General features: G+C 38.9%; 1 protein-coding gene across 1 annotated transcript in view; it reads right to left on the bottom strand.

Annotated features, from left to right (window-relative positions):
• LOC135479233 (diacylglycerol kinase delta-like) overlaps positions 1–24,324 on the bottom strand; it is a 117,089-nt gene continuing 92,765 nt past the window's right edge. The window contains 29 exon segments of the mRNA XM_064759033.1: positions 1–397; positions 956–1,095; positions 1,501–1,612; positions 2,380–2,514; positions 2,888–2,983; positions 6,358–6,469; positions 6,890–7,029; positions 7,297–7,431; positions 7,985–8,098; positions 9,282–9,299; positions 9,301–9,328; positions 9,618–9,776; positions 10,358–10,468; positions 10,791–10,911; positions 11,358–11,567; positions 12,111–12,299; positions 12,718–12,805; positions 13,488–13,583; positions 13,850–13,921; positions 14,916–15,009; positions 15,562–15,656; positions 16,302–16,359; positions 16,812–16,951; positions 17,395–17,503; positions 18,050–18,132; positions 18,563–18,742; positions 19,198–19,323; positions 19,976–20,082; positions 23,003–23,135. Of these exon segments, the coding sequence (XP_064615103.1) occupies positions 290–397; positions 956–1,095; positions 1,501–1,612; positions 2,380–2,514; positions 2,888–2,983; positions 6,358–6,469; positions 6,890–7,029; positions 7,297–7,431; positions 7,985–8,098; positions 9,282–9,299; positions 9,301–9,328; positions 9,618–9,776; positions 10,358–10,468; positions 10,791–10,911; positions 11,358–11,567; positions 12,111–12,299; positions 12,718–12,805; positions 13,488–13,583; positions 13,850–13,921; positions 14,916–15,009; positions 15,562–15,656; positions 16,302–16,359; positions 16,812–16,951; positions 17,395–17,503; positions 18,050–18,132; positions 18,563–18,742; positions 19,198–19,323; positions 19,976–20,082; positions 23,003–23,135 (3,309 nt within the window). The 3' untranslated portion in view covers positions 1–289.

The following is a 24,324-nucleotide window of genomic DNA, read 5'->3' as shown; positions in this document are numbered from 1 at the left end:
ACAAACTGTCACTCAGAAAGACAATTCCCTTAAGAGCCAAGAATAGAAAAAAGTATCTTTGTCATCCGTAAATGACAGAAAGCAATTTTTTCACCTGTGCTGTTACAATGGTTACCCTAATCTTGGCTTTTTGCTTCCATCTCAAATTGAGGTCATTCAAGGCCATGACCTTGACCCTGTATTACCTGACGCCACAACCTTGCCCTTTACAATGAAGTCATAGAGAGACTATCACAGATACTGCAGTGGACTACTTTAAAAAAGGGGAGGTAAGTCAGGAGTGCTGTTGTCACGTGCTTCCGCTTGTCGCACGTTCGTAAGCTGCACTTCGAGTTATTAAATCTTTGATCCCATGCTGTATTCGCTTCAGGTGACCTACTTTGGAAATGCCCAAGTCCTACAGAAATGGAAAAAATATAAATCATTACAAACAAGTCTGATTAATCACAAAAAGTTTTATTTATTTATTTATTTGATTGTATTTGATAAAAATTTCAATTTTTTGATTTAAGTCAAAAAATGGTTTCGAGGAATTGGCCCCTGATGCTGACTGGCTAAAGTGGAGACAGGATTTCCAGAACTAGGGCCTGCAGTCTTAGCCACACTTGGCCATACCTAAATTTCAGCTTAACTGAAACTTAGCCTGGACAAGCTTATCTCTCAACTCGGCATTCACAGGAGCTTCAGACTCAACTCGGGTGTTGTGTGGGGTCATATGTACTCGTGTTATTGTACCATATTGTATGCCGATCAATCTTAAAGTCATATGGCCATCACTGAACTGGGATTAACTCTGTAAAATCAACTGAGTTGAGTTGGGTGAAGCTCTTGTGTTTGCCAGGCTTTACACCTATCATCCGCGCCAATTCTGTATCCCTATCAAACCTATATGTATATAACAGTTTTTTGAACAGGGCAATTTCCTCATGAGATATTAGTCTTTAATCATGCTCACCTTTAGGTCCCTTCGCTCCAATGCTAAGAGTTCTGACCCTCGTATATCGTGGCTCTCAAACGAGTTCTTGTATTCGCTAAGCCCAAGGCTTTCTAACCACAAGCCCACCTCCTCACTCGTCCAGTGGTGCACATTATACACTGGAAGCATGGATAAAAGAAAAACAGGTAACGTGCTACATCATGGAAAAATAGTACTGATACAAACTGAAAACCTGGACACATAGCCATGTTATACATTGAAATCATGGAAAAATAACCATGATATGATGAAATCATGGAAAATTAGCCATGTTTTATATGGAAATCATGGGAAAATAGACATGTTTTAAACTGAAATCATGGAAAAATAGTTTTATACTGAGATCATGGAAAAACAAACATGTTTTATACTGGAATCATGGACAGGTTTTATACTGATATCTTTGAAAAATAGAAATGTTTTATACTGAAATCATGGACAAATAGCGTAAGTACACATTAAACATGGATACACAGCAATAATGTAGACTAAAACCCACAATGTCCACACGTATAACATCTCACCTTGTGGAATGTTCCCAGAATCACGATCTTTCTCCTTGCTGCGACCTTTAATCTTGCCAAACACTTGTTTTAATTTGCCTTTCTTGTGGTGTTTGTGTTCCACGAAGGCCACCTGAAAATGAAAAAAACAAACACAGACAGTGACTAACAAGGAATGTATACCACACCCATTCCATTTGATGAAGTGTAGTTGAAGGTAAAAAAGTTAGTGTCAGCAGAAAAACCAGAGAAACCAATATCTAAAAGCACCTGTTTGTTTGTTTGTTTGTCTTTTTTTTTTTGTGGTGAATTACTTGAAGTCCAATGCTTGTACTCTAGGCTGGATTGTTGTTGTAGATTTTGACAGCGATCTGGGATCGATTCAATAAAGGCGTTTGAGACTCAAGTGAAACTTCTACACCTCTCCACAATGCTCAGTTTCCAGTACTGAAATTTAGACAAATTTGTCTAAAGATAACATTGATAAGATGTACGAAATTTTAATTTCTAAAATTGAAAAAGAAGCTTTAACACTGCATTTTAAATTCTGAATTAAGTCTGAAATGGCTTTATGGAATCTGTCTCTGAGACTTTACTTGGAAGACATTAGCTGGGTAAATTTTTAATCGGAATTTGGCAGAATCCAAGAACTTCAACATACGGAAATTTGAGTTTTGAATCCTTTATGCTGAAATTGTTCTTATATAAAGGTGTATCCAAGATATCATTGAAGTAATTTTTTTATTTTTTACTGTGTTTTCACAGGAATCCACATTATTCCTGTAACCTGGATTTGTGGGAATATTTTATTGAAAATGGAGCCCTGTTTTGGAAAGTTTACTCAGTTTCAGCATGGGTGGGTTGTGTGAGGGGGCACTAGTATTTCTGTGTTCTTCTCACCTCATCTGTATGGGCTGGGTACTGACTGAACTGTTGGGCTTGTAACACGCCTGCTATGTCCATCACCTTTCGTAACTCCACCTCCGTCTGAGCCAGCGCTGAGTTCAGCTTGTCCTGGACCTCCGGATTTATTGGCTAAAACAACGAGGAAAAAGACAGATGATAAAATAAGTATTCGTGACAGTTTTATGTTTTATTGGTTAACATGACCATGGAAAACTACAGAATAATTTAAAACACATCACTTTATCTGATTGGCTATAAAGTATATATGGTAAATGGCCCAAAGTTTCACTCATGACGAAGTTGTTCATGCTGATTCTGGCAATTCTACTGCTTTTAGAAAAGGTGCTCTGAGGAGTGATTGGATGGCAGGATTTATATCCTACCAGGAGACTGTAAGTTACACCACAAATGCCACTTAGGAAATGTGAAAAGATTTTTGCCCTTATTTCTTTGTTAATCTCTATACAGAATTAACTATTGGGCTATATCCGGGCAAGCTTACCAGTACAGTGGCCTTATCAGCCAGGAAGACACCTGTGTCGTTGTACAGGGACTTGACACTGAGGATGAACTCTATCACCTGGCTACGAGGAGTCGGCTGCAAAAAGAAAACAGGGTCGCCTTGAAACTTGGCATATAGTCTATACATTCACTCACGTTCATCTCCGATAAAAATGTCACTCACGACAAGCTTAGATGCAGAGGGCTAAACTGGACATGTAATGATATCAAGAAAACAGAAAGCATAGTTAGTGCTCAGGGCCCAGTTTCACAAATCAGCCTACAACATTTTTTTTATCATACATTTGTCGTATGATATTTTGTATGTCACTGTTAATGTACTGTTGTCCTTTGTGTGTGATGACATCACAAGTATATTTGTGAAAGTGGCCCCTGTAGTACACAGAAAACAGGAACAACTGCTCAGCAGTATCTCCAAACCCTTCTCCCCACATTTGTTAATTTATTTATTTATTTACTTGATTGATTTATTTATTTATTTAATTGGTGTTTTACACCATACTCAAGGACATTTCTCTTATACGACGGCGGCCAGCATTATGGTGGGAGGAAACCGGGCAGAGCCTGGGGAAACCCACGACCATCCGCTGGCTGCTGGCAGACCTTCCCACGTACTTGATTGGTGTTTTATGCCGTGCTCAAGAGTATTTGACGGCGGCCAACATTACGGTGGGAGGAAAACCCCTGACCATCCACAGGTTGCTGGCAGACCTACACACCCCACACAGGTTAAATCATTTGACACAGCTGGTGTGACTGGAGGAATGATAACGGTTATTTCCTGAAGTTGTAAGTCATCCATGTGCCAATGTAGTGCTGGGAAAAAATATCTGGGAAACGTCCAATATGATACTGATACAAAAATGTGTAAAAGAGGGGAATTATTTATTTATTATTGGATTGGTGTTTCACGCCGTACTCAAGAATATTTCACTTATACGACGGTGGCCAGCATTATGGTGGGAGGAAATCGGGCAGAGCCCGGAGAAAACCCACAACCATCCGCACGTTGCTGGCAGACCTTCCCACTTACGGCCAGAGAGAAGAGGAGAATAAAGCAGGGCTGTGAGAACATTGTAATAAGTGAACTCAACTTGACCAAATCTAAAGCCAAACTGTGACAATAGCAGTGTGACAACTTAATTCAATGTGTCAAAATCTTAAGCAGAGCTATGAGAACAACAATGTAACAACTCATAATGTAAACATCTACACAACACAGTCCTAGCTATGGGTGCATGGGTACCACAAAGAATACTCCAGAAACAGAAATAAGTGCGTACAGTGAATGGGTAATACAGAAAACTTCCACGATGTTCATCGACATCCAATATACACACTGTACTTAAACAGGCCATAGTAACTATAGCAGTGCTCACAAACAACAGCTCGCCACGATGTGGGTGAAATATTGCCGAGGTGGCGTTCATTCATTCACAAACCACAGCTAAAAAATCCACCAGTGGTATGATCATGTGCACTGACGATAAAGATTTCATCTGCCTAAATAAATGAGGCAATCGTTCCAATCTTTTTACATGCAGCCTATCTATCACAAAGTGCACAAATATCGAAAACTATCTAAGTTTAAACTCCTTCTGTAAGCGACGTCTACAAGAATAGACAACACAAGGTAACAACAACAAGAAGAGGAGTTGATATTGACCTGATAAGTTTCTATGTCGGAGGCATCCATCTGTTTCAAACATAAACCGACATAAATACAGTCATTTAGTTCGATTTTTGTTTCTAAACAAACTTCAGATGAAAACACTGGGCATACACTTTATCAAAACTTCTTCATTTTTGGTGCATTCACAAAAAGAGGTGTTTTTTGTTTGTTTGTGTTTTTTTTTTGAACACATGACACATGTCTTAAGAGTGAGTGCCTGGTGTTTAACGTTGTACCAACAATTTTTCAGTCATATGACGACGAAGGAGTTCTTACAGTGCATGTAATGTGCCTCCTTGTTGCAAGGATGAACTAACTATTTCCATACAGAGGCCACACCCAAACTGTGGCAGTCACTGGTTTGACATCACTGACTATAGATGTACAGCTGTCCTTCAAAAATGAACACACCCCCGTGTAAGATAGATTACCTCACATCCTCAGCATTGACACAACTTAGATTTGGTACCAAGGCTACAAAGAGCTTGCCTGAAGGAGACACATGAATGCAAAACTTCGGCTCAATACATAAAAAGCTGAAATCATGAATTTGGTAATTTACTGTAGTTAATACGCACACAGAGCATCAGCGATGAGAACATCTCCCTTGTGTCTTGGTGCTTTATACGCATGTCAAATCTTCAGGTCAATACATAAAATACTTTCTGAGATACCACCTCTAACATTTTTTTTTAACTTCAACTTAGAATTGTGATTCTAATACACAATACACTATGTCAGGAATTTGGTAATTCCTGACTTACTGTATCGTGCCTATTAAACTTGGTAAATTTACAGTATTTAATATTTACACACTGTATGGACGGTGGAATATGCCCCTCGTGCTATTTTGCTCTACATATGTGCAAACCCTGAGCTCAATGCATGCAGTACTTTTTGCAATACATGTACCAAACCTAACACTTGCTTTGACCGTTACTGGGCACCGACGCTCAGGGTATGCCAAGTTAAAAATGTAGAAATCCAACAACAGTAAAAACCAAAATAAATGATCTCCACAGTGAGCTAAATAGTGGGCCACTACCCAGCCTGTTTGACTCAGGTGGGCCTTCAGAAAACATTGTAGATACCCTGCAAGAATTGTCCAGTTAGCTTGCCACCATTTACACAGCCTACAGAAACCGCGGACTTTCAATTTTGAACTTTTATCACTGAAGGTAAAATAAGTCCCACTGTATCATGTGACCTGTCAGTAAGATTATGTACAGGTAACTATTTCTGATTACATTTACTATAACACAGGTGTCTGAGTCCCACAAAAAGTTATCTACAGTAGAAAAACGATGAAGAAAAATTGACGAGCTGAGTGTTTGTGAAGTTGAGAGGTCCATGAAGAAAAGGGGTGTCATTTGTTGCCTCTGGAGCACGATGAAGCAGGTGATCGGTAAATCAATGTCCACAAAAGTTGTATGACATTTATGACAAGTGAAATGATGTACTGTACGACTCTGATTACCTTTAGTGACAAAAGAGCTCAATCTTTAAACTCCAGTACTGTTCTTCATTTCACCAGATGAAGATGAAGAAAAGTGGTAGTGGAAAGCTAGAAGCCAGCAACAAGTGTACTAGTTGTGCACCAAAGATCCATTCACATCACCCTAATTAAAACACAAACACAGCTACTGGAAGTGCTGACAAAGAATCAGCACTTTGTCAGTATGCCTTCATGTACAAGAATAGTACGGCATCTCCTGCAAAGAAATACTGAAATTCCAAAAAAAAAAAAGAAAGAAATCACAAAAGTGTCATTGAAATACCTCTAGTAATCTTCCTGAGGGGTAAAGTCGATCCAAACAGTCTGAAGCAAGAGTGGCCAAGGGAAATAACTCCTGCTCTACTGTACTGTGGCTCAAAGCAGCCACTTTGACACTGAGGACAGACCAAAAACAAAATCTCCACTTTTTATCTCATCACATGGCATTTCATACATCAGATTGTTGGCAATGTATATATAACAATAATTAGTCAGCATTTTCTTCTTTACTTTTGGGGCTTTCTCCCCATAACTATTGGATTTACTGTATGATCCTCCAAACCACAAAAATCATCTCAGCATTTATCCGCTTTGTCGACAGAGCGTGTATGGGGTAAAACACAGGCCAAACAAATAAACAGTCAACACAGCAGTGATTTATTAAATTGTTTTTCTTTTTTCATGCCTTACATAAGACTTTTTTGACTATTACAGCAATCAGATTTATGGGTCAGATGTCAATTGGCTATAACGCTTCAGCTGAACAAGTCCCAAGTTCTGAACATCGTCCATCTCATAGTTATGCTTTGGCTTACCTTTTTATTAACAATGTTGCAACTTCGATGAAGTTCTGTAAAATTGCTGCCTCTTCTTCATTTAACGACTGTGATTGAATTGTAATTGGCCGATCCATCTTCTGTTTTTCGGACCAGGATTTCAAAACGTTTTCGAAAGACTGAAAAACAATCAACGTGAATTTAGTGGTGTCAAATTTAAGACAAGGACATGTTCTATTTGGTATTATTTTGGTTCACCATCACAACCATGCATAAGCTGAACTCAAATGTTCCATACCCTACCTCAATCTTTAAATACCTGGGACATACAATTGCCTGTAAATATACTCATCACTTTTACCAGGCATATGAGCAAAAGGTGTTGACACAAGCACGGAGACATCTAGTGTTTCACTTTCACTTTTAAAGTCGACTGTGCTACTCACCCGATCGCGTGTTAACATCTGTGCCCTGTTTTTGTGCTCTATGCGGATGTACCCTGGGGGTTGGATCCAGGCCTCTCCGTCTACCTGTACAGGTACACCCTCGTCCCCCATGATCGTTATCTTCAGGGTGCGACACTGTGAACAGATAGCATCACAGTAAGCCACATGCAGGTGTTTTACTACTATGCTCACAGTTTTTACCTTCTGGTTTTCAAGTTGTCAAAGTGATGTTCCTAAACCATTAAAGAAGCACAGTCACAAAGCCACAAAAGATCACCTCAGAGTTTTTATTTTATATTATTATTTCATTGGAGTTTATTTATTTATTTGATTACTCAAGAATATTTTACTTATGTGACTGCGGATGGTAGGTGAAAAACCAGCAGGGCCTGGAGAAAACCCACAACTGTCTGCAGGTTGCTGACAGACCTTCCCACGTACGACTAGAGAGGAAGCCAGCTTGAGTTGAACTTAAACTCACCGAAATGACATTGGTGAGAAGTTCTTAGGTCATTGTTCTGCATTAGTATGCTAACCACTAGGTCATGGCAGACCTCTTAGATAGGTTAAACATGTCACTGAGTTGCCCTGAACCATGCAGTACTGTTCAGAGTCTCAAAATCTGCTGATACAGAGATTCCCTTAATAATTGAAACACACTTAACTGCCATTCTTCAACCGTTCTCACCTGTGCTATCCTGTGATGCTGAAACTCCAACACACGAGACATTGCCATCTGGACTCCGCCGAATACTGCCACGATTTCTAACACCTTATCATCAAAACTTGGAGCTGTAAAATTCTGAAATGCAGGTACAAAATAACCTAAATGCACTAACAAAACCGCATTTGTTAAAATCACATGTTACAGATAAGGTTAGCAGATTTTTATCTGGGGCTGATTGCAGTATAAGGTTGAGCTGGTAATATAAGTGTAACTATGAAACACACTAACATACCAGCACAAGCAGTAACTTCACCACATACCACAATACATATATGTATATATACAGTATGTCTATAAAACCTGTCTAAGACGGGGTTGTTATATTTGGTTCATATACTTGATAACCTTGTAGCATCACCTGAAATGGTTTCAAGTCTGAACATGGCCTAGGCTGATGTGTTGTAAGACACGGTTAGTAAATAAATACATACTTGTATTTTGTACACTGATACAATGGGTGGCCAGCATTATGGTGGAAGGAAACGGTTTTTATATAATCGGTCTCCACGAAACATTACATGAAATTGGTTCAAGTGCCAACATGGTCTCCGTGTAGCATGACTTAAGCTGACACACACAGTATACATGTACAGGGCTTCCGCTGGCGCGGGAGATGAATATAGAAAGTGTTGGACCTGTAAAAGAAGTTACCTCCCTTGACCTTTCGGCTTCAATAATCTATTTTTTTTACAAGAACATGTAATTAAATGTTTCAGAATATGTACCGATGTGTACAATGTCTGTTTTTCTCCTGTCATACTGTGTTACTCCACTGTACTGATCCTAATGCTGAATTTAAATGAATTCAACTTTCAAATTTTTCTGATAGCATTATCTTTTTTGCATTTTACTAGGACCCTACACAGATTGACTGAAAAAAGGACTGATTTTTTCAAAAATCAAAAACACTGCCAAGCATTGGTCCATTACTTTGATGGCAATTGTTCTAAATGTAGACTGGGATAAACTCCAGATATAGCTGGAAGAGACCAAACTGATTCAAGCAGCTATATCAAGGCGGATAAAAACAAATTATAGCTGGAGACCAACAAATATCATACGGATACTGCTACTATTCAATCAGCTGATGATCACAAAGATTAAGTCTAGGTCGCTAAGGAAGTGTGGCTAAAGAAAAATAATACTGGCTAAAAAATCTGATGAGTAGCGAACGTGACGGGCTAAGAAAAAAAATAGTGACCCAGAGGAAGCCCTGCATGTATGTATAAACAGGTTAGTCCATTACAATCTCACTTACATCATGTTCTTTACGGCCCCCCCCAGAAATTGGACCCACCAGCGTAACTGAAAACAAAAACAAATCAAAAACACAATAATCTCTCGATTCATGCAAAGTCATTTGATTTGATTTGGTACGTAATACGTTACTCAAGAATTTTTCACTTATATTTATGATGGAAGAAAAACCACCCTTCACCGGGTACCTGAAGAACTTCATACTAAGTCGGACTCAAAAACAGCCATAGCTGAATTTGAACTGGCGTTTTCATTGGTAAAAGGCATAACAACTGCAGTAAAATTTGAGGTATCTTTCGACCAGAGCAGTTTGGTTTAACAGCAAGGGGAGATATACCTTGGTATGTTAAGTATGACAATGCCCTGTAAGCTGGGTAAAGGTATCCTCTGGCCATCACACTCTAACTGTACCCTCTGGTCCAGGTTTTTAAACGTTTTCTGAAGCATCTCCTTTCCACCTATAACTCCATACCACATGAAGTTTTTTGTTCGACTCCTGGAAAGTGCAACGAGGAATAAATCTGAGTTTTTATGGTGCAGTAATTGCAATTCCATATTGACCATTCTTGCAGCAATATTTTGGGTAAAGGAGAGCTAGTTAGCACCTAATAATCTTAAATGCTAGTTAATTCAAGCATTAGCATGATTAAAGTGATGTTGATCTAGAAATGAGTAACAGCTAAGACAGGTCACCTATGTTATGTCTTCTAAAACCTATAAAGTCTATTTCTTAGAGGCCAACATAAACTATAAATGATAAAAAATAATTTTTATTAACCTAATCATGTTAACAAGTATCTCAGAGTGGAAAACTGGGTTAGAATATCTGTGAATGTACTTGCATGAAGTATTATAGGCTAATAATAATAATAATAATAATAATAATAGTAAATAAATAAACAATTCTATTACTAATCATTATTCATCTACCTTTTGATTAATTATGCCAGTACCACTTAATACAAGATTTCACACAAAATGCTATTTGACTAGAAGCGTCAAGGAACAAGGGATTAACTAAAGTCTGTCCAATCAGAAAGTTTGGTGCCTCGTTCAAAGTCTCTGGCGCTCTCTCACCTGCACTTTTCAGGGTGCTCTTCTCGTTTGTTGTTGAAGTCAAGAGTTATTTTTGCGTCCAAACCAATTCCAAAATAATTATTCATCACACATTTTTCTTCATACTCTGACCTGAGAAAACAAACCAACAGCTTTTGATCATAACTCGATTAGATTTTGGTAAATTATCCTCAAAATGGTTCATAGTTGATCCTAAAGATAAACACCCTTTTTTTTTAAATTCTTTCTTCAGAATACAGAAAGGTTGATCCTGAACAACAAATCACATTGCTTTAATAACATTTCGGAGAGTTTGTCACTTCTGTAGTTAGCATTATTTTTAATTTTGAGTTCAATATTAAACACCTTGTCAATGAAGTCACAATATTACAATGCTGTTTGGCCAAAAAAAAAAAAAACCAATGTTACATCGAACATTTCCTGATTTACTTACAGTGGAATGTCTTCTTGTATCAACGGTGAAGCCGCAGCACAGAGAGCGTCAGCGTTTGCCAACAACACCTTACTGATAAAACTACCTCCTGCTAGTCGGCCTGCTATACTGCTGCTTAAACCTTTAACAGAAACAAGATAGCCTTTCTAGAGGACTGACAACAACAACAACTGACAACAACAGCATGAGGAAACTGACACACAAAAAAAAACACATTCTCCAGTCCAGTTTTTAAATTGAGGTGTCTGAGCTCTGGGCGAGACAAAAAAAAATTCTGCCAATGACAACTGAACCACACTTTTTGTTTTTTATTGTCAACCGACTGTATTTTTTTGTTGTTGTTGTTTTTAGGCCCAGTTCTGAGGTGTAGATAAATTATTTGCACAGTGTCATGAAGGTTGTATCTTTAGTGAAACAAACAGATTATTTTAGTGTCACTTTGATTGTAATTGTATGTAATAAATTCCACTGTAAAAAGTGCTTTAGAGGTTGAAAATGTTAAAAATTTTTCAGTCCTGGCATAGAGTGAAGTGCATAGGATGTCAGACAACAACTGTCCGATCTTACTGGGAAAAGCTGTTAGTCCCTGAACGCCTAAGCCCAGGAAGGGCAGTGTGGTGACAGTTGGCTGCTCAGGTGGGGCAGGTGCGGGCATGGATGACGGGCTCTTGTCCCGTCCACGACTGCTGAGGTTTGAACCCACACTGGCAGACTTGTTAAAGGTACTCATACTGCTGATACGACGCGACGTGGGGCCCTTAGGGGACAGTGAACCCTCTGAAAAAGAAGTTAAACACTGCAGTGAAAAGACAGCAATGACAACATCAAAACAGAACGAGATGATTATCTGATAAAAACTCATTCTAATTTACACAAGTACCCTCATATTGGTTGATCGGTTGGTCAGCTGGGAAAATCCCCCGACATTTTAATTACAAATACCGGGAGCCTCAAAAGACTGGCACCCATGTATACTTTGATGTCATTTTTATGTTGTGATGCTTTATACTGAAAACATATTGCGAATGGACTTGCACAACCACTGAATGGCTTGACTTTTCAGAGAACTAGTAAAAAACCTTGAAGTTTATAACAATACAAAGAATGATGTTTACTTCTCTGTATTTGATGGTTTAGAAAAATTAATGTTGATTTAAATGTTGCAAATGTTGGTTAATTAATAACTGAATAGAAGCTTCTGATGGCAGGATGGGAAGTCCACAAACTAATCTTACACGTCACCCACAGCTTTACACCTGGGGTAGACAACCTATTTCAAGCAACACCTGTGTTCACGCACTGACCAGCTCGGGTGTTTACCTGGCTCCCTGAAGGTGACAGTGGGTATTCTGGGTGTGTCTTCCATGCCCACAAATGTAGGCGCTGACCGTGACGTGTGACTAGACGCCTGCAGACCCATGATACGGTTGTCGCCCACGTCCAGGCCGTGTAACCGCTCCTCCAACTCCAACCTGTGCTGCTCCGTTTGGGCGTTCTGCTCATCAACAGCTAGACAACAAACAAACAAACAACTCTTCATATCTACTTGTGTATTGACCTATTTTGTCGAGCCATGTTGCATATTCTGTATGGGTAACCCCGAAGCCAGCCATTGGCTTGCTAGTAGCTTGCTGGTGGTTTGCTACTAGTTCACCAGTGAGAATGCTACAAGCAGGCTACTGGTTAGGTGGCAGAATTCCATAAGAATGTTTGGCTTGGTGAGCAGTGTACTTAATATAATTTAATTACATAAAGATAATTTTATCTTCAGGGTGACAGTCGAACTAATCAGCTAAAAAAAACAATGGCAAAAATAGCCCCATAAAACAATTCATTTCTAAAACCATAGAACACAGTATGAGCATGTATTTTAACACTGGTGTGGAGTTTTCCACTGAGAGTTATGTGCAGTTTGCTATGAGCTTACCTTTCTCTGTGTGCTCTATGATCTGACGCACAGCTTTCTTCAGACTGTTTGCTCGACACATTAAGGCATTCTTGGACTTGAATGTTCCCTACAACAAAATTTATTTATTTATTTGATTGGTGTTTTACGCAGTACTCAAGAATATTTCACTTATACGATTGCTTCCAGCATTATGGTGGGCAGAACCCAGGGGAAACCCACGCCAATCCACAGGCTGCTGGCAGACCTTCCCACCTACGGCCGGAGAGGAAGCCAGCATGAGCTGGACTTGAACTCACAGCCACCGCATTGGTGAGGGGCTCCTGGGTCATTACGCTGTGTTAGAGCACTAACCAACTGAGCCACAGAGGCCCCTTCCCGACAACAAAAATAATTTATTCAGTTAATAAGAAGATAGCATTATGGAGAACCAGAGACTTCAGCTTAATGTTAAGATGAAGTGATTGACTTATTTGGCCATTGTAATTGTAATTTCTATAAAGGACTTTCTCCCCAAAAATAAAATTTCTCTTTAAAAACCCAAAATAAATTATATTGTTTTTCCTGTGTGAAATTTTTGTGCTACTTTAATGAAACTTTCTTTTTTCTCATGTCTATCATTATTTTTTCAATCTTTCTACCCTGATCAGACACAAATACATTTTTTTTCTCTTTCACAAAAATATAATCAAAACACTGAATTTGAGCAATAGTAACCTGTTATAGATTTCAGTAATTCAAGTCAAAAAAGGTTCAAGAATCATTGTAATATACATAGTACATTGTCTTACTATTCTAGTTTTGCGTGTTGGTCCAGTTATCTCCCCTGGCACTGTGTCCCTCTCTGGTGACCCCACGATCACTTCCTCCACGGGCTGGATTTCTTCCTGAACACAAAGAGAATGAACCTTACAATAACATTTTGAGTCTTCATATTTTTACTACTCCCATCCCGAACTAGGAGGTTGTTTTCTTCCACTTCACACATCCCAAGACAAGTATGTGTTGACAGAAGCAATATTTACCTTCAATTGATAACTTCAGCATTTTATTTCATTTTTTCTTATCTATGAGTTACTGTAACATTGCCACACAATAATCCTTTATGAGGAAATGCAGACAAACATTTTACTTTCCTTATAAACACACTTACCTGAGTTGAAGCTTTGGCCTCTTGGTTAAGTGTAGAAAGCAGATTTTTTAATTTTTCATTCAATACCACACACTGCAAAAAATAGAAATAGAAGAAAAAATTTTAAAACACAGAAGCTATTTTTAACAAAATCCATACATGGGAATACACTAAAATTTCTCCACAGGCACATAAATATCACAAAATATTATTTTTGGTGCTGAAACCTGAAACCATGTTCCAAGCAAACCTCAAAAAACCTTTCTAAAATCAATGGACCTCTCAAAATCAGGATAAATGGGCAATCTATGGTCATTTAGGTAGATTGAATAGTTTGTGTGTCAGTGAAAATAGCTCGAAAACTTTACACTCTCTTTAACATCTAAATATCTGAATGAACTTTTATGGTTTACTTCATCCTTGCTGTTTAGGTTATGTGGTCTCTTCCTTTGTGCCATAATCCTCATATATATTTTTTTTTTACATTTACTGGCTCCCCTTTTTCATTATCTACTCACAATGGTTTGTTAGAGACTCATTTTTTGCATGACATTGCCTCCTATTACAATATCACCTTCCACAATGTGTTAAAGACTCTAACCTTTTGTGTTATACACTGAAGCCTTTATGTTACATTCTCCTTCTGTGTTATATACCCCCTTTCTGTTATACTCACACCTTCTGTGTTATACTCACATCTTCTGCATTATACACTCCCTTTCTGTTATACTCACACATTCTGTATTATACACTCCCTTTCTGTTATGCTCACACCTTCTGTGTTATACTCACACCTTCTGTATTATACACTCCCTTTCTGTTATACTCACACCTTCTATGTTATACACTCCTTTTCTGTTATACTCACCCCTTCTGTGTTATACACTCCCTTTCTCTTACTCACACCTTTCTGTTATACTCACACCTTCTGTGTTATACACTCCCTTTCTGCTATACTCACACCTTCTGTGTTAAACACCCCCTTTGTCTTACTCACACCTTCTATGTTACAGACTCTCACCTTCTGTTTCAAAGACTCTCATCTTCTGTGTTATACACTATGACTTTCTATGTTACAAACTCTCACCTTTTGTGTTATAGACTCTTCACTTTCATCCCCGTCTTTCTCTTGGTCCTCTCCAACCTTAGCCACAAAGTTCTTCACAGTTTCACACAAAACTCTGCACAAAACAATAGCATCTGAATACAACTCCAATATTATCATGTACACTTTGCAGCTCAACATGTTGAACGCTGGATTTATGTACACCTCAGGATGTTGTGAGAGAAACAAATTCACAACTTTCTCCGAAATTTCGAAAATTCATGACTTTGCAATTTAAGATCCTTCATGACTGGTACATTTACTGACGACTATTGAGGTCTTTCTCACTACTGTGACAACCCTGATGTAAGGACTGACTTGGCTGGTGAGATAAGGCCACATCAACTGAAATTGTTGTTTTACGGGCAGAATAAATATTTTTCTAATGTCATTGGAGGGTATAAAAATAACGTGGACTCTCTCACCAAGTTTTTACCTCTTAAGACATACTTACATAATCAGAAAGCTTTGAAAAACAGGAAAATCATGAAGACATCAAGATCGGACCAAATAAAAAGGCGGATTTTCAGTTTTATTTTTATTCCATGTTTTAATTTTTTAGTGTTGGCTCCGATGTAAAACACAAAATAAAATGGGCGTCACCTAAAACTAGTATAACCCTACTTACTTGGCTGATGAGATAACAGTGGCGTGGTCATCAGAATGAAGAATCTTGGACAGATGTGCTGCCACAGAATCTTCATATACAGATATAGGGTCAAACTGAAAACGACCATCAAATACAAACTATGAGTGGTTTAGTTTCAGAGATTCATACAAGCCAGATTTATTCTGACTATAGTGGGGTGGAAGAAAGCAATTGGCAGAGGTTGAGTCCTTTGCTCTGTAGATAATGAATCTCCAGATTTAAATCCCCAATAAAACAAGTGACAGCTTGAATTAAAGCCGCAATCTCATTGGTTAGCAACCAAATTAAAAAAACTGTAGCCAAATGAGCCAATGAGCACCCCAAATACTTACAAAACTTCAACCATTATTTACATTACGGAGATTCAAATTTGACAATACTGACAGCATCATTGTTGAAAATGTATACATGTAGGTAAAGAGAATTTTGCAATCAAAAACCCTAAAACTGTTTTAAACTTTGTTGGAAAATGTTCTCAATATTAATAAAGACTTTTAATTTCAGAATCTGCTCATTACGTAAGTAAAACTGATTTGATCATTATAAACACACTTAAAAAGAGTGAATGCTTTTGACTTAATAATGTATGTAACAATTTTTCAGTCATATGAAAAAGACACTGAAAACATATTAATGCAACCCCTATTATTTTTGTTACCAACCATTATAAAATTTGCACATTTTACAAATTGAAAGATTATAAATAAAGGCACACGTACCTGTTGAGAGAGTTTTCGTGGAGGTGGCATTGTTCCTTCGTACGTCCATATACTCCACCTGGCAACAACAACAACAGTGATCACAACCCGCTCCACCTCTAACAGTTTCTGAGAGAGCAGTACTTATTTCTTACCTGATAAATCATACTTGAAGTGAATAACTAATGTCAATAGATTCAAGCAATGTAATTTGATGTCTTCAAATTGATGAATTTCATTATATCCAATATACTCGTACATGTGCAAGTAAATGAAAATTTAAAACACAAAAATAAGATGCAAAACTTAATCTAAGCTTATATTAGGTGAAAATCTGTGAGATAATAAGCTTCAATCAGAGGCATTACTTTCTTATGGCACACTCTCTCTCTGAGTGCTGCAAAGGAGAAAGTAATAGCCGAATAGCTGTCCTGACAAACTTTAAGAAGCACTTTAATACTGATTTGATCAAATGGCTATGCACTTTGACAGTCAGCATTTTGTTCAGCTGTTACATCCATGCCTTCTCACCTGTCTAGCATTTTAATCTGTGAATGTTCTAACTTCTCCAGTATGGCAGGTAATTGTGTGTCATCATCTATGGCCCCTCCCCAGCCTAGCACACGAGCCAGGTCATTACCTGTACCAAACGGCAACACTCCTACCTGGCACTGTGGGCAAAAAGAACAGGTGTCATATTTGGTGTCAGGGTGCATAACTGATACCCTATCTATGGCAGGGACATAATAAACACATATCATGTTTGCTGTACAGATACATAACTGATGCTGCTCCACGAAGTTAAGAACAATGTTAACATTGCTATGAGAGAGGACAAAGTAACTCACACAGTGGCCATAATGAACACTTTGGTGCCATGTTACACCACAGGTGTCACATCTGGTGTCATGGTACAGATGCTGCTTCACTAAGTTATGACAATGTTAAAACTGCTATGAGAGAGAACAGGACGGACTTGACAGTCGCTAACATGAAATATTTCGACAGCATATTTCCATGTGTCAAGGCAATTCAAAAGAGATGTTGAACACTATGATGTGTCTCTTAAATGTTAACGAGGACGTTAACAACATTTACACGTTGTGGTAATTACCTGCTTGTGAAGATCTAGTTTGTCTATTTCTGACAGAACCCAACCTATACTGCCATCTCCTCCACACACCAAGATACGGAATGGATCAAACTTCTGGAACAGACGTAGCCTGTAACACAAAACAAGACCAATCACAACAGATCTGCTGGTAACTGTCATCCAATAAGAGCAGATGTAGCATGCTGAGAAGCAACTGTCATACAATCACAGCAGATGTAACATTCTGCTGACAACTGCCATCCAATCAGACTGCTGATGGTTACCAATCATTCAGGTCAGCTATACCCTATAATGTAAGTGAAGAACCAATCAAAACAAATATAACACCCTAACATCTGTACAAATCAAATCAGATCACTTTTGTCACACAAACTGCAGAGGCAAATTTTCAGCCAGTAAAATAAGAAATCCCTAGTGTACATATAACTGAAAAAAAAAAACATCACTTTTTACATGACAATATGACACACACTACCAGTCACTACCACTATAAAGATCAAAGAAAATCATTTGCAGAGAGCCACCTAACCAAGGATGAATTAAGAATACATGGTTCACAACCGCTATGCAGATCCAGAACACGCCTAATGGAATCATTCATTATGCCACCAACAATGTTGTCCCACTGAAAGTTTCCTGTGAAAATCTGACTTACCCTGCATGTGGTCCCCCATTCATGAGATCAAAGATTTGAGCAGGATTTAACAACTGTTTGAATCGACGTAAAAATTTAACTCCCTGCAACACACACAAAACATTCATACAGTACTATAATTGGAGAAAAGTTTAAATGGACAATATGGAAAGTCGTCTTAGCCTTGATAAGTGATTCGTTGTAAAAAGCTCTTAGAGAGCATGTTTTTCACTTCCATTTACATATAACAAAAATTCTTCACACAACTTCACACTGTGGCCTATAAAGTTTTGGACGAGCATATGCTTAACTAACCTTCTTAGTTTGTAAATATCAAAAAAAAAAATTTTACATTGTTTAGGTTAAATCCCAGAAAAAGATGATGTGATTTAGGTGAAAAGTGATTCACGAGTAATGAAAAACTGATCCACAAAAATTTGCAACAATGAACACTGAACCATGATTTTCTGGATATGGCCCTTTAATGTGGGGTTAAATCACATGGTATTTCTAGTGTTGCCGGAGCCCTCTCACCTGATTGTCCCCACTTTTAGTGTTCACAAAGACGAGTAGAGGACTTGTCCCTGGGGGTCGAGATGCCTCCCAGTAGCCATCAGAGTCTGTGCTGTTGATGGCTGTGGGGGGTAGCACAGATATACGACACTGACCTAAGGGGCATACCTTAGGGTACTGCTCCCGGCAGCTTGAGTGCACCTATAACAGAAAACACTAGAGGAATACAGCAAGTATTTCTGCCACACAATCCCAAACTAATGCATGTGATGACAAAACAAGCTGTGACCTAATATTTCATCCATGTTCCTCAGTCCAACTCCCACCTGATTCTATCAGTTTTAATGATCTTCAAATTGTGGTTTGAGGTTTGTTTTGAAGGAGATATAATTCCAAGTGTGGGAAACTTATATGAGGACCCGTTAATGAATCTATAGAGCTACTTTTTCCAGCTAAAACAGTTACATTTGATTCCAACTGCTACTGCTCTTTACCAATAGTGTCTACGCCAAGATTTCTGAAATGCCTGTCCTGACCACATTATTAAAAATTCTGGTTATCCTTTTTCTAATTTTAATGGTGCAAATTTGAGGGAGTCAAAATGAATTCTCTCCAGTCCAAAAGCCTGACAGATGGGTCCATGGCTGTAGACTTACCAAGGCTCTGCACCATAAGCACCTCCAATCTTGTAATCGCAGGACACTCCCACACGTCTTGTCACAGACCACACATTTAGCACTGACAGGAAGGTTACCCTCTATCCACTGGTGGGGCATGGCAATCTGAAAGTGAAAGTAGAGAAACTGTAAACATGGCGGTCTGAAGGTGAAAGCAGAGAAACCGTAAACATGGCGATCTAAAAACTATTAGAAAAGCAGTATTCTTATTTCTCCATTGCAAATGAAATAATTTCATTTAGGATATAAGGTTGTCACTTAAGATATAAGGATTTTTTCATTTTTGCATTAGGTGAAGTTCAGAACAGGAACAGGTACAAGAACAACATTACAATACGCCTAAAAAAATACAGCATGACATGGCAGAAACACATAAGAACACATATATAAATTTATTTATTTATTTGATTGGTGTTTTACGCCGTACTCAAGAATATTTCACTTATACCACGGCGGCCAGCATTATGGTGGGAGGAAACCGAGAAAAAGCAAAGGCCATCGGCAGGTTGCTGTCAGACCTTCCCACTTATGGCCGGAGAGGAAGCCTGCATGAGCTGGAGTTGAACTCACAGCGACCGCATTGGTGAGAGACTCCAGGGTCATTACGCTGCGTTAGCGCGCTAACCGATTGAGCCACGGAGGCCCCCCACGTATATAAAGTGTATGTATAAATTTCTGAAATGTGTCTCATGCTGAGCTAATTAAATCCAACCAACTACACAACATCCATCATTCAGAGGTTACACAGTGCTCTTACCCCATCTTCATTCTCTATAATGTCCTTCCCTATAGATGCCAGCGTTGTCCATTTACAGTTATAATTAGCACGTACTGCACATCGCTTGTGGGCTTTGAACTTACACACTGCAAAGAGACAACGGGTAAAAAGTGCATTCAACTCGACTATTGATTTTACATCCGTCTGTCCGTCTATAGATGTCCACGGTGACCTTTTCAGGAGGGAGTTGGCTAGTAACAAGATGGGCATCAGTCAAGTTTCTATCAAAGTCTCCTGATGTTGATCATCATCTGCTCATTTCCTCGACCATGGTGGCTGTAACACAACACCAAACTAAAACCCTGGAGTAAAACAGCACTGGGATAACCCCAGTGCCAAATAATGTACCTAAGCCGATACATATTGATTCAGTACATGACTTGGCTGTTTTTTTTTTTTTCCACGAGAACAGCCTCTTGATGGATGGCAGAGAGATAAGTTCCTCTAATCAATGACCTACTCAGGGACAATGAAATGAACACCTTTTTTTGTTTTGGTAATGACAGGAGATTTTTTTCCAGTTAGCTCTTATTACATAATACTGCATGGCATCCTAACCCAGAAAGCCAGGGTGGAAAACGAGGCTGATTATTGAGATATTTTACGTTCATAGCCCATAAAGTAAAGCCCCAAACACAATGGTTGTGTGAACAAGGTACTTAAAGCCTGTCCAAATGGAGTGCCTATGTCTGTGGAATTGCCTGGACACACCTTTCTTTTAATTAAATATTTATTTGTCTGTTTATTCATGTGATTGGTTGTTAAATAGTTTAAAGCTTATAATATGATGGTGTCTGGGGTCATGGGTAAAGTGCCCTTTCTTTGCTGTGTACTTCATAAACCATTTAACCGAGTGTGAATCTACAGCTGACCGTGCCAGATCTGGATGACACTCAACAATCTCCTTGGTCAGAGGCTGAGTGGCTAACAAAAGGTCACTTCTTTAGCTTACTAAGGCAAAGGGGGTGTAGACCAGCTACGTAACATTTTAATTCTGCTATTACGTAGGGAATAAAATCGAGGGTTATTATTCAATTATTACATATCCTTTAAAACATTTTCACAAAGTACAACCATGACAGGATATTATCCCCTCAATCTTGTCATGCATGTATGAGACTTATTCAGATTTCAGTTTCTGATTGGTCAGTTAACTTTCTCTGATGTAAGCCATGAAGCTTATCAAATAATAAAAATTAAATCAGGTCACATCCAAACATATTTTTTCTTAAATAAAATACATGTATAACATTTCATTGATTAGCAAAGGTCATTTATGGGGTAATGGTGGTGGTGGTGGTGTGTGAGAATAGCAAATATTGTATGTATTTAATGATTTCAAATTTTTTATAATACATCGCCACCAGCCTTGGCACCACGGTTCGGAACCTATATTTGCCCTGAAATGATGCATATTCGGCTGCAAAGTCACCTGCAAATTCACCAGTGCTTGTCTGCCTACTGCTGTAATCAGTCTCTATGCTGTGTAATCACCAAACATATCAGAGCTATCGGGAAGCATCGCGAGCCATCTCTCGCAGGGATGTCTATAAAACCCCTTGGCCTAATCCCCAGCTGATCCATCTTTGATTCCTCATACTAGCAAGGAGGGGCCCTGGGGTCATTTATCGGTGCTGTGACGTTACTCGTCTGATCAGAGTCTGATCGGCTGATGTACAGTGCCCGGCAGAAAGGTCAGGTCCGCACTTCTAATACTCGTTAATGGCAGGATGATCTCTGCCTGCACGCACTGGCCTCTCTCAATGGCCAAATTTATCCCCTCCCCCATCCGCCACAACCCCCAAACTTCTCCATGGACGACTAATACTACGATCGGGTCTGTTAAAATCCCCTGCGTCACAATGTCAAGCCATCAAAACTGACCCAATTCCACGCGGCCTCTTCAAACTGGGTTACATCCCCACCAGAAGAACGACGTCAGCTCGGTTGCATCATTACACAGTCACAACTTCTTTCCTCTGACACTCAAGTCAAATTGGGCGGATGAAGGTTTTCCATCTAATAATATCCTTGGGACTCTTTTTATTATCTTAATTCTGAGGCTACACATAAGCTGTGTATAATTTTTCTGTGATGTCCTGCTTCAAACTGCAGACATTTTTATTTATCACGGATTCACTTTAATAGACTTTTATTCAGCGACTCCGTTTCTTATCTCACTTCTAAGTTTAGGTTCACAGGTGCCCGGAAATGGCCTACATGAACATGTATCTGCTCAATATCAGTCAAGCCTGTCAAATTCTTGTCACGTAGACAAGAATTTTCATTTTTCAACTTTTTATATATTATGCCCCCCAGTCACATTTCAAAGACAAATCAAGCAAGAGAAATGGAAAAACAACAACAACAACAACAACAAACCAACAACAACAATAAAATGTAACCAATTTACTCAAAAATGTATTTCTGGCTAATGTAAGCAAATTTCAAATCAGAATTATTCAGATTAGGCAAAGAGAATGGTCATCAACAGCATGCCTGGCATAATTACAATAGAAACAGACATGGTGTATTTGTTCTATAGTGGTTACAATTTGTACTGCTTTTGATATCAATGAAAGAAAATATCTGCAATATTCATGAGGAAGCAGCTGGAGAGTTGTGAAGAAACTATAGCTCACAGAATACAAACATCTGTGCAGCAAATATGTGACATAACACTGGAGCTGGATTCAGGAGCAGTACAAGAGTACTTGACTTCTAGAAGACTTTGTCAGCAAGGTTCATTTAAGTGTAAAGACAGCTGATTATCGGTGATCGTTCAGTTTTGTAGGCAACAGTCTTACAAACCTATATCAGGTAAGACACCATCCTTGATAATTCCAATTCCCCTTTGAAGTCTGACTGGTTCCTTGTTTATCATACCACAGTAATTTGTAAGTTTTAGTAAACATAGTTTAGTTTTAGTAAAAATGCCAAACACAGGTATGTAGGGGCTTCTCGCTTACTAATGAGAATCCGTGCTACCTGACGACTTCAACTCACCTTCACATGACAAGCCATGAGAGGTAACTCCTGAAAGCGCTTCGCGGCACACGTTACAGTATGTTGGTCTAGCATGAGAGCAGGCGTACCAGTTGTGTTGTCCGGACATCATCTCTTTGTGGTCACTACTCGACTGAAAACAACAAAATAAGGATCAAGCTGTAAAATAGTCCACTATTTAGTTTATTTATTTATTTATTTATTTATTTGCAAGGTGTTTTACACTGTACTCAAGAATATTTCACCAAAATGATGGAGGCCAGCATTATGGTAGAAGAAAAATGGGCAGAGCGCGGAGGAAACCCACGACCATCTTTAGGTTGCTGGTAGACCGTCCCAAAAACGATCACAAAAGAAGTCTGAACGAGCTGGATTTGAACTAACAGGGACCACTCTGGTGGGAGCACACACCAATGCAGTCGCTGTGAGTTCAAGTCCAGCTCATGCTGGCTTCCTCTAGCCATACCTGGGAAGGTATAATAATGCTGGCCACCGTCTTGAGAACGGCATAAAACACCAATCAAATAAATAAACAAACAAACATTCATTTCACAGAACACTATAAATCACCATATCGAATTCCTGTACTCAATAACATTTCTTCCTTGAATTATAACGCTAGTATTTTACATGGAGGGAATTGCATTCATAAAATTAGGAACTGAGCAGAGCCTGTAGAATACCACCACCTGACAAGCCTTGCAAGTACAACCATTCCAGGAATATAGCCAATCCAGCAGGAGCTGGATTGAAGCATAGTCATTCCAATAGGACATGGACTGAAGCATACAGCCATTCTAGCAGGAGCTGGATTCAAGCAGACAGCCATTCCAGCAGGAACTGGATTCAAGTATACAGTCAAAGTAGCAAGAACTGGATTCAAGTATACAGCCATTCCAACGGGAGCTGGATTGGAGCATACAGTCATTCCAGCAGGAGCTGGATTTAAGCATACAGTCATTCCAGCAGGAGCTGGATTGGAGCATACACTCATTCCAGCAGGAGCTGGATTGGAGCATATAGTCATTCCAGCAGGAGCTGGATTGGAGCATACAGTCATTCCAGCAGGAGCTGGATTGGAGCATACACTCATTCCAGCAGAAGGTACAATGTAGCTTCAGTATGTGAGATCTGGAGATGCAGTTTAGACCGCTCACTCAGCAGGTACATTCATTACACATGTTAGATTGAAACATAAATTATGTTCATTAGTAATTTCAGTGTAAACATCGTCCAACTTCATTTCAAATACATGGGATAGTTAACATGTATCAGGTAACTAAGACACGCAAACTGACTCTCACATGTTGAGACTGACTCAG

This window comes from Liolophura sinensis, chromosome 12 (assembly GCF_032854445.1).
Source record: "Liolophura sinensis isolate JHLJ2023 chromosome 12, CUHK_Ljap_v2, whole genome shotgun sequence".
Classification (NCBI taxonomy): domain Eukaryota; kingdom Metazoa; phylum Mollusca; class Polyplacophora; order Chitonida; family Chitonidae; genus Liolophura; species Liolophura sinensis.
This window is presented reverse-complemented; position numbering and strand designations above follow the sequence as displayed.